This window comes from Schistosoma haematobium, chromosome ZW, assembly GCF_000699445.3.
Source record: "Schistosoma haematobium chromosome ZW, whole genome shotgun sequence".
Taxonomy (NCBI): domain Eukaryota; kingdom Metazoa; phylum Platyhelminthes; class Trematoda; order Strigeidida; family Schistosomatidae; genus Schistosoma; species Schistosoma haematobium.
In genome coordinates, this window is record NC_067195.1 from 41,523,890 (window position 1) to 41,535,924 (window position 12,035).

General features: G+C 38.3%; 1 protein-coding gene across 2 annotated transcripts; it reads left to right on the forward strand.

Moving 5' to 3' along the window:
* Positions 1 to 97: 97 nt before the first annotated feature.
* On the forward strand, positions 98 to 11,903 carry MS3_00003579 (uncharacterized protein). 2 transcript variants are annotated; one of them, XM_051211413.1, is made up of 7 exons: positions 98 to 991; positions 7,076 to 7,370; positions 8,567 to 8,639; positions 9,295 to 9,654; positions 10,086 to 10,202; positions 10,683 to 10,784; positions 11,019 to 11,903. In XM_051211413.1, the coding sequence occupies exons 1-7, from the start codon at positions 175 to 177 to the stop codon at positions 11,418 to 11,420; spliced, it is 2,166 nt and encodes a 721-aa protein (XP_051071471.1). In that variant the 5' UTR covers positions 98 to 174; the 3' UTR covers positions 11,421 to 11,903. The 2 variants fall into 2 exon arrangements, with proteins under 2 accessions (XP_051071471.1, XP_051071470.1); XM_051211414.1 differs by lacking the exon at positions 11,019 to 11,903 and having other exon boundaries at positions 8,541 to 8,639; positions 9,295 to 10,202; positions 10,683 to 10,993.
* Positions 11,904 to 12,035: the final 132 nt, after the last annotated feature.

Below are 12,035 nucleotides of genomic sequence, written 5' to 3' on the forward strand. Positions count from 1 at the left end.
GAGCGCCAAAAGTTACAAACAAAACCGCCATATGCAAATGAACAAATGTTTCGTAAACAAAATATTACTAAATGCTGAAAATTTCAACTCTTATTTTCTATTCAGAATCAAGAACTGTGAAGCAGTGTTTGATTAGTTTACCGCGCTATTGGAATATAGTGAGCTACACTGCGGATGTCGGGCAGACATGAAAAAGATAGAAAAATTCCTGTAGATGATGAGGGTATCCTTAATTGTGTGACAGAATATGCAAACGTTAACAGTAAATCTCGGCAGTTCGTTCGGTCCCAAGTTATACCGGATGATCAGTCACAATTATGTACTCAATATCCGTTGTGTCTCCAAAATTCCCGCGTTCTGAATAACGATTGCGGTGATACGTGTATGACTAGAAATATTGACTCTAAAAGGCATGGAGAGTCTGCAAGCGAAGATCCATCGAAGTCTTTTGTCTTCTCAAACATGTCACAATTTGGAAATAAACAAATATTTGGAGATGATTTTCGGACTTCACATTCGGTTAAACGTCCTTATGAATCATTCTGTTTAGTTTCAAACTCTTCTGCAAAGCGAAATTGCTGTACTGTTGGGCAAGATGAATGTGAAGAACAGTCTCATGAACCATCGACATCAAATAATCAATTTGACAGCCTAGGTTCTCGTGGTTTCGATTTATCTTTGGAAACCAGAACTACAGCTCGAAGGTCAGAAAATCATTCTTTACCTTTGGCTCACAATTTAACCTATGAAATCGGAGTAATAAATGAAGTCTCGGATGTTGCGCTAAAACTAGCAGAGAATAAATACCGGTCTGAGCGTAAATCGCCTCCTTATTGTGTAGCTCATTCATTCACGATGGCTGAAATGGAACAAGCTAAAAAGTTAGAAAAGGACGAAAATCTTATTCCGTTTTTTTCCCCCCTCAGTAAATCTCGGGCTCCTTCTTCGGCAGTTTCACCAGAATCTTCATATGGCAACTCTGTAGTTTCAAGTAAGCTTGTCCCTATTAAAGGAATTATTTGCCTTGTTATTTTATTCATCTTCACCTAATATGTATTCAAAATTACTCCTAGCCTTCGATAATGACCCTAACTTAGCAGACATAAGAGTTATCGAGTCCTCACAAATATGTCCAAACTACTGTATATGGCTGGAAGCCGACCATATAGATTTTTATTAATTATTAAGTGTCTTTGTTCGCAAGACTCGGACATTTGAAATAATATCTACACTAAAAAGTAGATGTCGAATTTGTACGTGCACGTACATCATGATGACGAAATATATTTCCTGGTGTAATAGGTCGAAAGGAAATTAGGGAGGGGTCCTTTGAACTGAACCGTGCAGATGGATGCGGAATAACTGGTTGGTGTTGGTGTGATTATCATAACTAATGATTGACGACAAGTGACATTAGACAAAATCAGTCTAAAATTAGTATGCGCACTCACTTTGTTTTCCTGTGACCTGTTTTTTGAAATTATCGTGTATTTTTTTATTCCGTAATGTTCTACCACCACTGGTACTGTTTCTAGTGCTCTGAAAGTTGTTTTGGTAATTACATCGTGCACTGATATAGCGTGTCAACTCGAATCAATGCATATATGGGCTAAGTTCTAAGTTGCTTGTAACTTACTGTTGAGGTAGCAACGATGTCTGTTTCCCCTATTTCGAATTTCTCTATTGATCCATTTTTAAATACATACCTGGTATGTACTTAGTTATATCAATTTAAGTGTCAATGATAACCTGGATTTCACATCTGTAGTTTGCCGCTTCGTATATCTTATAGTGAAATCTCGTAATATAAAGATTAACAGATTCTTCAATTAACCATAATTCGCTAATCGACATGTATGAAATAGGTGTATTCATCATTATTTGGATTGCCAATGAAAAAGTTCTCAAAAAGATTTTGATATTTCCTGCGGTAAAAATACTTCATTTTACCTTGTTTCTTCTGAGGCTTATATAGCGGTTCAAAACGTACTTAAGCTACCTTTGGCTTCACCTAATTAAGTGGTTTTCAAAAAGTAACGGATACTCACAATTCGCCCAAGGGTTGGTCTTAGATCTAAATATTATATCAAGCTTGTTGAAACTCAGTTTCAGTTTGGAAAGGACAGGAGGCTTGATGACCTGCGTTAGCCCTGGCAATGGTGGTCTCTCAGTTAATCCAACTTTCTTTTGAGTGAATCGACGGATGGAGCCTCAACCACTTGCTGAGGTAATGAATGCCGCTCGTTGATGATTCGGTGGGAACGTCGATAGTCAGCTGACAAGTAATTTGTTCTGGGCTTGTGAACTTTTTCGAAGTGTCCTCGTAAATTCTCTGTTTTGGAAGACAAGAAAAATGAGGGCATATCAGGTGCAAATTTGGCAATAAGCAATTTGAAAACTGTAATCAAGTCGCCTCTAGTTCTACGATATGACAACGGGAATAGGTTTAGCTTGGCCAGTCAAGCATCATACGGAAGCTTCGCTATTCCGGGAATCAGCTTATTTGCTGTTCTCTTAACCTTTTCCAGAAGCTCACTGTCGTTTTTTAAGCAGGGGCTAGCCGCTTGTATGCAGTACTCAAGTTTAGGACGTACGAACACTGTATATAAAGTCAAAAACGTCTTAGCGTCGACATGTCTAAAAGCCCTACGTATTGACCATAAAGTTCTAAAACCTTTGGCAGCTATTGTGCTGCATTGTGCAGTAGTCTTTAAATCTTGGCTAACGATGACTTCTAAGTCATTGTGTCTGGACAACAGGTAGCTCAGTGTTATTCATCGTGTATGTATCTGTACCTTGATGACCGATATGCATCACAACACACTTGGAAGTATTTATCGGCAACTGCCAGGTTTGAGACCATTCAGATAATTTCTGCAGGTCATTTTGGAGTTCTAAGCTATCACCCTCATATCGTATCGTTCTCCATATCTTGACATCGTCAGCATACAGCAAGAGCGATGATAATAGGAGACGAGGAAGGTCATTTACATACAAGAGGAATAGCACTGGCCCCAAAACTGTACCCTGGGACACTCCACTAAGCACAGTTTCCCAGCTAGATAACTTTGAGTTCACCCGAACTCTTTGTTGGCGCCCAAATAGGAAGTATTTTATCCACATCAATAGATTGCCTCCGATTCCGACATTTCTTAGCTTATGTAACAGCCGGTTGTGCGGAACCTTGTCAAAAGCTTTGCTGAAATGAACGAAGGCTACGTCTACAGGTAACTTTTGGTCCTTAAGAGCGCACCAGCTTTCACGAGCCACTAATAAGTTAGTGAGACAAGAGTAACCTATTCTGAAACCGTGCTGCTTCTCCGAAAGGATCCGGTTTTTATCGAAATACTTAAACAGCTCCTTCCGAATAATCTTTTCTAAGATTTTAACAACCACACCAGTTAGGATAACGGCTCGGCAATTCCCAGGTTTACGTTTCGTACCTGTTTTGGAGACAGGACTTACTATGGCGTTCTTCCAGTCTTTTGGTAAACGACGGATAGATTAAAGCATATGCTTAAAGGGTTCGCAACGAAGTTAGATAATTCCTTCAGTAGCCCAGGATGCAATTCATCGAGCCCCGTGAATCTGCGTATGTCTAGCTTATTTAGCAGACCAAAGACATCGAGTTTTTTAATTGTCACGCTATCCAGTGTATGTGTGGGGGAATTGTATGAAGTGACAGCAAGGGTGCTTCTATGGTATATACCTTGCTAAAGTAGTTCGAGAACACGAGCCTTACCAAAGTCGTCCTCCACTAATGATGCGGCAGTACTGTCTCCCCATAGTGCAGGAATATTTCCTCTCCTTCTGTCCTTTGATTTATATGGGAATACAAGCGTTTAGGAACTCGGCTTTCACCGTGAAGCGTCATAGTTCTTCTAAATGAAGACCTTCTAACTTTCAGGACAGAGTTTAAATGGTTTGAATAATTTTTTTCTGGTAAGCGTTTTTTAGCGAGTTAGTTTTCTACGGGATGGGAACGCTAACCCCATGCCCAACCCTCCTCCTTTACCCGGGCTTGGGACCGGCAGTAACTCTGGAAGAACTACAGGCGGCGGATTCCTTAACACTTTTTCTTCGTACAACTTTCTAGACCTACGGAGGGTCGAGGCATAGGTATTCCGAGCTTTTCGATACTGAGATTTTGTCTCATCAGTCCCCAGTAACCTAAATCTATCCCACATTTTTCTTCTCTTACGGAGAAGGATGCGGACCTCCCTACTGAACCGTGGTGGAGAGTTTCACGGCCCCCTTGGTATATTCCAAGGGATGTGGGGTGTGGTAACTTTTAAGTATAAATTTCAAAATGCGTCCCAAGCCGTTTCAATTGAGGACTCTGGGTCTATTGCCCAATCTACTAACGATGCTGTGTGCATGATATCTGGTATGTTTGCTTTCCAAACTTTAGGTCTAGATTGTGCTAACGCGTGCTCGTGATTGACGGTTATATGGAAGTCGAAAGTTAGAACTGCGTGATCACTTTTACCTAGGGTTGGCATGTAATGGAGGTTCGCAACGTCATCCTCATAGTGAGTCAATATAAGATCTAGTAAGGATGATTTAGTATTCGGGTCGTACCTAGTCGCTTCTTTCACATGTTGCACTAGAGCACATGTGATAACCGCATCAACTAGTTCCTGCTCGAAGGAGTTTTCTGACGATTCAGTTCGCAGATTTTCCCAGTCTACCATAGGTGCATTAAAGTCCCCTAGGATTAGACATCGACCACTTTGTGATCAAGTATTGAGACTGCTTAGCAGGACTTCATTTACCTCACAGCTTGGACTGCGATAGAACAAACCAATCAGCAGCTCTTGTCCCTTGCATTTCAAGCGGAGACTAACTAATTCACACGTCCCACTCTCATGGGATACACTGTCGATAATGGCAAATAAGATAGCATTCCTAATGATTAAAGCTACTTCCCTCCTTTACGCTTTTGTATTCTGTCGGCCCTTACTAACGTAAAACCCTCGAAATCAAGTTCCATACTATTTGTAGCCTGTGTCAGCCAGGTTTCTGTAACTGCGATTATGTCTGGCTTTGTAGAGTCAATCTGTACACCTTGTTCCGATCGCTTATTAAGTAAGCTCCGGGCATTAGTGTAGCAGATCCGAAGCCTATTTAAGTGGCTTCGTGCTTCACCCAGAGTGGCTTGGGCATCATTCTTTGTTGAAGCCTTACAACCCGAAAATTTACAATTCTTATGTCCTTTTCGCCAGCGTCTAACCTAAGTTGTAGTTCTTTCTCGGCTTCCCGTCTTTTTACACGGTCTGCCAGCTGCAAGTCCTTGCGGATAAAAACTCTTGAACCCTTTAATTTATGTCCATTCTTTAAAATTAAGTCGCGTTCATTCGGAAATTTGAATACTACTTTAAGCAATCTGGATTAGTTAGGCTTCAAGTTCGCTAGACTACCTAGTCTATACACCTTTAGCAAGGTGACCCCGGTGATATTTTGAGGCATGAGTTGATTAAGTAGCTGTTTAATCAGCACGATGTCATGCTCAAAACGACCTTTAGGTTCAGAGCTCTCGCTCTCCTTGATTCTATGGAAAATAGCTGATCTGTCACTATGATCAGTTTTCGATTTTACGACTACTGTCGCGGGGTAGAATTACCATTTATATCGCTGCTTTTTCTTCCTTACAACCTGTACCCACTCGTCAACGGTGCTGGGAGAAGAAACAACAGCCGCGTCAAGCCTAGCGTTGGATTCTGGAGGGTTGTCGACGACCTGAGAGGTCAGGTTATGTTCACCGCTTGAAACCGATCGAGCCTTGCGATTGTGGCTTCTAGGCGTTTCCTGTGGGATCCCATCTGGGAGACGGGGAACAGAAGAGCCTACTTTCCTTGAGCTTTTGTTTAAGGCAGGCCCCTTTAGAGACTGCTTTTCCTTCTTTTGCCGGCGTGAGTCATCTACTAAAGAACTAACCGTAGTTTGCTTCATTTCGATTTGTGTGTCGACAGATCGAGTGCTGTGTGACGTGTTCCGACTACGCTTGCTAAAACACTTCTTTGCAGCATCAACCAGTGAGATGGCCTCGGTTAACAGGCTGTTTGCATCCGAACAGCACTGTTGACAAAGCCAGACGCAACCCTTCTTACTGAACCGTTTGAAAGCCGCAGGCGTTAAGTTCGTGCAAACTTCTTGGTACCAGCTTTTGCACTCGTCGCACTGCATGCCGCTTTCAACGGGATAACGACAACCTGGACGATTTCAACTGCTTTTTTACACTGTCCGGTCATTTAAAAGGAGTCCTTTTCAAAAAGGGACGAGATGCGATAATACTCAGAAACCAAAAATAATCAATGACCAAAAAGCGAAGAACTGTAGATTGTTAGGACCAAAAGTACTAACAGATACAATTGAAAATGAGGTACGCAAGAGTAGCAACGACAAAACGAATTGAGAGAACGGTAAAAACGGTACCCTAGTCGAATACTTTGACTGAAATGAATTCAATTAAATTGAAAACAGTAGTCTTGATACGTAATAAACGATCTAAACAATGAAATTTACTCAGCGAGGAGAAATACCACTGTCCTTTTAATTTGCGCGACTGAAATATTTATTATTATTATTATTATTATTATTATTATTATTATTATTATTATTATTATTAGTCAATCCCTAGATTTTATGTCATTTATGATGACTTCCGTTGTTTACTTAATTTTGTAGTTGTTGGTTGGATCCTTAGTATATAGCCTTAATAAATGATTGTTTTAGAAAAACTTTTAGGTGATGAATTTGCGTGTCGGATTAAATTTATTAATAACCTATTCTATACAACCTACACGTATTAACGGTAAAGAGATACTAACTATGGAAATTAACGTAATTTCTGTAATAGTTTAATCTTTGAGAAGTAGATTAACGGTTTGGGAAGTCACTCACGTCAAGCTGATAATTTTGCGCCAATAAATAGTTTATGTTCGCATTTTTAGGGTTTCAATGTTTTCAAGTTCTTGTATACTGCTCATAGTTCAGGTATTTCAGTCAATGAAATGCTATTTATAAATTGAAATAACAACTAAAAAGTGTGTTCGCTACTTTTTGTTATTTCCAGTTTCAAAACGGAATAGCATTTTTATTGGTTCCGCTGCACAACGTTCCCGTGATGTTAACAGGGACAGTTGTTTTATTCAAGAAGCTGTTGATAGCTCTGGTATTTATATACCTGGAGTAGATCTACTGATAGACGACTCTGAATGTGAGCCCATCGATCTTATATCTAGGTTCAGCAGAACTCCAATTTCTTCACCCAAAATAGTTGACCCCGGTAGCACGATATCATGTGCTCTTGCTGGACCTCTCTCTTCGTCTCATATCTTCAACCAGCTAGATTCCAATGTCGCACAAAGGTATATCACCAATTTGTTTTTTTATTTCCAAGGCTGATGAAATTACCAACTTGATATTCCAATAAATAAATGAGCTTTATTAGCAAACAATAAATTTTACAACCACAAATACTCTGGAAAAAAAATGCTTTCCGGAAAATAAAATCTCACAAGATTGTTTTACCACAAAGTAGTAATTTTAATGGTCGTGCGTGGTGATTTACATGGCTTAGTTGATTCCAATTATATGTGTAATTCCTTATATTATAAGAATTGTGAGCAGGATCTTTTCATCAAAAATGTTGACTCATTTTCCCATCGAGTTTTATTTTAAAGTGTCCAAAAGCTAACTGACTCAGAGTACTAATGAAACACCAAATTTATGGTGCTGGTGTGTTAAACTACTGATTCAAATTAGTTGAGGTAGTTTATGGTTTTCAATGTGCAGTTTGTTTGCGATATCTTCGAACTGAGTTGTTTACTTAAAATTTGATGACTTTTTACTAAATAAAATATTCTGAGACCATATAAACACGTTTCCACTATACGTCAAAATTTATCAACAATGTCCACCAAGTAATACATATTTTAATAATAGTACTTTTGAAACCTAATAGATAATTTTTTTCACTATCGTAAAAATTATGCAGTAACTAGTATTATCTAATGCTAGTATTATGCTAGAGTAGACTTGTCCGTCCCTACTATAATGATCTGAACGTTCTCTATATCTTAAAACTTAGAGTGACCTGTATGCTTTGGCGTAAACTTGTTGGAGTTACCACAATTTGAGATTACGTACTGTTAATTTGTGGTTTCATAATATCACAAGTAACTTATTGATGAGTCATGATTTATCTTAAACTCTGAGGCATCTAAGTGGTGTCATATTATCAATGAAGTAGATATTTCCCTACCAAATGACTAACTGATTATCTTAACCAAAACTAATTCCGGTTTTACCAGCAAGTTTAACTGTCAAACGTACCTGTTCTTCTCGTAAGTACATTGAGATTGTTGACGAGTTTTTTCTCGAAAGCTGAAGAGTATTTCTGTTGGTCTTTATGTAATTATTTTATCTATCTGAATTTTCATAGATATTCAGAAATGCTATTGTGTAAATGCTTAAATCTACTATTAGGTATTCAACTGAAGCTTTCCTTTTTTTATCTAATTGTTCTTGATATTCAGTACTTCTTTTGTTTGCCTTAAAAAAGACGTACATCTTCGGCTGCTACATCATCGCTGAGTGCTGTTTCTGCCGGAATGGAACTGAGTAAGGCTACGAAGGTAGGTGATTTCTAGAAGCCCTTGCTTTTGTTTAGACTCCATAGAATACCTCCATTTTTTAAGACCTTAGTTATTTTTCAATGGTCACGAGTTATGAATCCGAATATAATCAAAACTGGTATGACTTTTGTGGCAACACAAGTTCATTTGAGCATTACCAGCAAAAACCAAGAGGATTTCCAATCGGCTTGTTACCGATTTCTCTAAAAACATTATAGCGTTAGTTTAACCTAAAATTTAGACCATCACCAGAGCGTTGTTGCACGAAAACATTCCAACACTAGAAAATCCTAACCATATGTTCGAATTACTGATATCTAATCAGTCAGTTAATTTGTTATCAAGACACGGAGTAAAGAGATGATTGAGAGAATGCTCTGCACTTGTCATATTTAAGGCCAGCATCATAAAAAATTAATTGTATAAACCGTGCCAAGTCTTTGGGAGATACTTTTTAATAAAATGTTTCAAGAATGTTTCCGATAAATCTTGAATTTTGAAAATTGTATGTATTACTGCATCAAAATATTCTGTTTACAGTCAGCCAAATGAATATTACACTATTGAGTAAAATATTTATAGTTATCCCAAGTTTTATTTGAAGTTTTTACTACATATTATGTTCGAAGGCATTCTGTTTTTTGGATAACTCCAGGAACGTTGCGCACAGCTAAGGCAACGTCGGCGAGCACAACCAACTGAAAGACAACCATTACCTGCTTTGCATCTGCACCTATCAAAAGATGGTACAAGTCCCCTGCCTCCAGGGTGGCAAAGAGCACCAAATACTAGGCGTTCGACAGAAGGCCAAGATCTAGGGGATAGTTCTGGCACATATGCTTATTATTATTACCATGTCCGAACTCGTCAAACTAGGTGGGATCCACCTGTATATCCATGGGACGCCGATCCTACGGATACTCTTCTTGGTGAAACCGGAGAGGATGACCCGGAAGCTCCTTACAATTGGGGATGTGCGTCGCGATTCGCTGTCACACACGAAGAAATTGAAGCTGTAAGCCATGCTATTATATTCTTGTGATTATGTTACTGTGTATAGTTTTATTCATTCTACAATTACTATTCAATGGAGTTCGTAGTACTGAATTAAGTCTGTTCTACTTCATCCATCATTCTTCAAGTACAACTTGGTAAACAAGTTTATTTTCTCGCCTTGGAGCATCTCCAAGACCATACGACTTCGAATGTTGCTTCTGATGACTCACGACCTCAACTTGAATTGTTCTTAATTTACATCCAAGTTCGTTTTCCTCTTGCCCTTATTTAAACGGTGTTGAAAAGTCAAACGATAAACTGAAGCTTGTTCTGTGTTAAAATTTTTGTCTATAGTTCCAAAACTCACTCTTATGCACAAAAGGAATTCTTTAGAACCGTTTGTTCTGCTGTACAAAAGCTAATAATTTCCAAACCGAACTTATGTTACAGATGTATAATCGCGTGCGTCAACGAATATTGGAACGTCAGTGCATTGATCTTCTGCATGAATTGGCAGGCAGACCAGATGCTCCTCAGGATGTAACTGAACAAGGCTTTGCCATGGAAGTTAGTCCTTTTATTTTTCTCATGTGTTACTTTTTTGTAAATTGAACACTCCTACTGTTAAATCAGAGACGTGCGAGTAATTAGAATAAGGTGTTTTATCCACTTGGAGTAACATTTTAAGGAAGGCCAGGCTATGAAGACCGTATTGCATGTATGAAATTATTAACTGATATAACGTGTGTAAGATAGCCTCATCATTACAAGCTAGATTCAAGAACTGTTGAATATGTATGATAATTTTATCCAAACACCTAGATTACTATGGACCACAGCTTGTCATGCGAACTTGGACGTAAACTACACGTACGTCTTATAAAATTCATGAGGATTCTTGGAATTATCGGCTAAATAATCTGTTGTTTACCACCTACATATAGAATCGGGCGACTTATTTTGATAAATAGCATAATCGGTTTTTTAAAAATACATTTAAAATATTGCGACTGGCTAGATGAACAAACTACAATATTTTTATTTCAGTTATTCACTTTGGTCCACAATACGTTACGTGGCTTTCGTGATGCTCGATGTAAACTTGGTCGTATTGTTAACGATGAAGATTTATACTACTTAACAAAAAAGGTAGTTTATTCACTTTTGCTGTATACGATTGCTCTTTATAAGAATTCAGTTTTATACAAATGCTTTTAAGGGATCAGTCGTTAAGGAACCAGTTTTTTTAGATTATCCATTGTTGGAATAATCATGTCGTGAATCAAAATAAACCACACTATTGATTTCAGTAATTCATTGTGCGATATGTTTTAACATTATGAAATTACTGCTGAACCTACTAAGTCATTCCTATTTTTCCAGCTTGCTCAGGCCGTAATCCTAAAAGAAATACAGAAGTTTCATCAAGCCCAGGCAGCGAACACTTCTTTATTTTCAACTGTTCTTACTCCTGAACTTCCTTCGACAGTGCGATCAAGAGTTGCCACTTATGTTAGGCGATACATGGAGTCTAAGGGAGCATTCTATCGTCGCCGAGTTCAGCTAATACCTGCAACAGGTATTTCTCGTCCGGAACAGGCAGCTCATCTAAAACCAGACCCTGCTATTTTTAAGCCATCTGTCAACAGTAGCATGCGTTCTCGACCTGTAACGCATCCTCAGAATTTCAGCAATGTATCTCACCATACAAATTATGTGGACAATGCTTTTTCGCAATCTGCTCCTCCCATTAATACTACTGCAGTTATTCCAGCGCGCCGCTAACAACTCTAAAGTATTGCTTCCGTCAATAATATCTGTAATTGTATATTCTTAGAGGGTTCCTTTATTCAAGTTGCTATTTTGGATTTTTATCCACTTGTTGCTTTATAGTTAATTTCCCTATCATAGTGGTCAAGTCTAAGACAGGTGTTAGCACCGCATATTTTATCGTCCTGCCCTACATGAAAGTGGTTATGTCGGATACTCGACAACTAGCTTGCGCTTTAAATATGGAAATTATTAATTTTTATTTAAGTCTTTTGTAAATAAACTTACAAACTGATTCCTTTGCAAGCTCTTTAATGTTATTTTTTTCCCAAGTCTATGTCCGTATGTTGTTATTGCCCAGTAATCTCATCAAGTATGCAATTTTCCTGTTTTCTAACTTTTGCATGTATTTAATAAAAAATGCAACGGCAGGTGTGATACAGGTGTTAATATGAGATTTGTACTATTGATTTGTAATAAAATTGTAATGAGAATCTATATTTCGTAAATTTTTTTACGTTTCCGATGTAATAATACAATTTTGGTTATGCCGAAAGTTTGTATTGTGATAGTGTCCTAATTTACTGCGATCATCATTCAGAATGTGGATTCGGTGGTGAAATCATTACA

Bases quoted from the DNA above. Each gene is read 5' to 3' on its own strand.
- MS3_00003579 (XM_051211413.1), top strand. From the start codon at position 175: ATGTCGGGCAGACATGAAAAAGATAGAAAAATTCCTGTAGATGATGAG. The intron at 992-7,075 runs GTAAGCTTGTCC...TGTTATTTCCAG, and splicing joins TGGCAACTCTGTAGTTTCAA to TTTCAAAACGGAATAGCATT. The intron at 8,640-9,294 runs GTAGGTGATTTC...GGATAACTCCAG, and splicing joins AACTGAGTAAGGCTACGAAG to GAACGTTGCGCACAGCTAAG.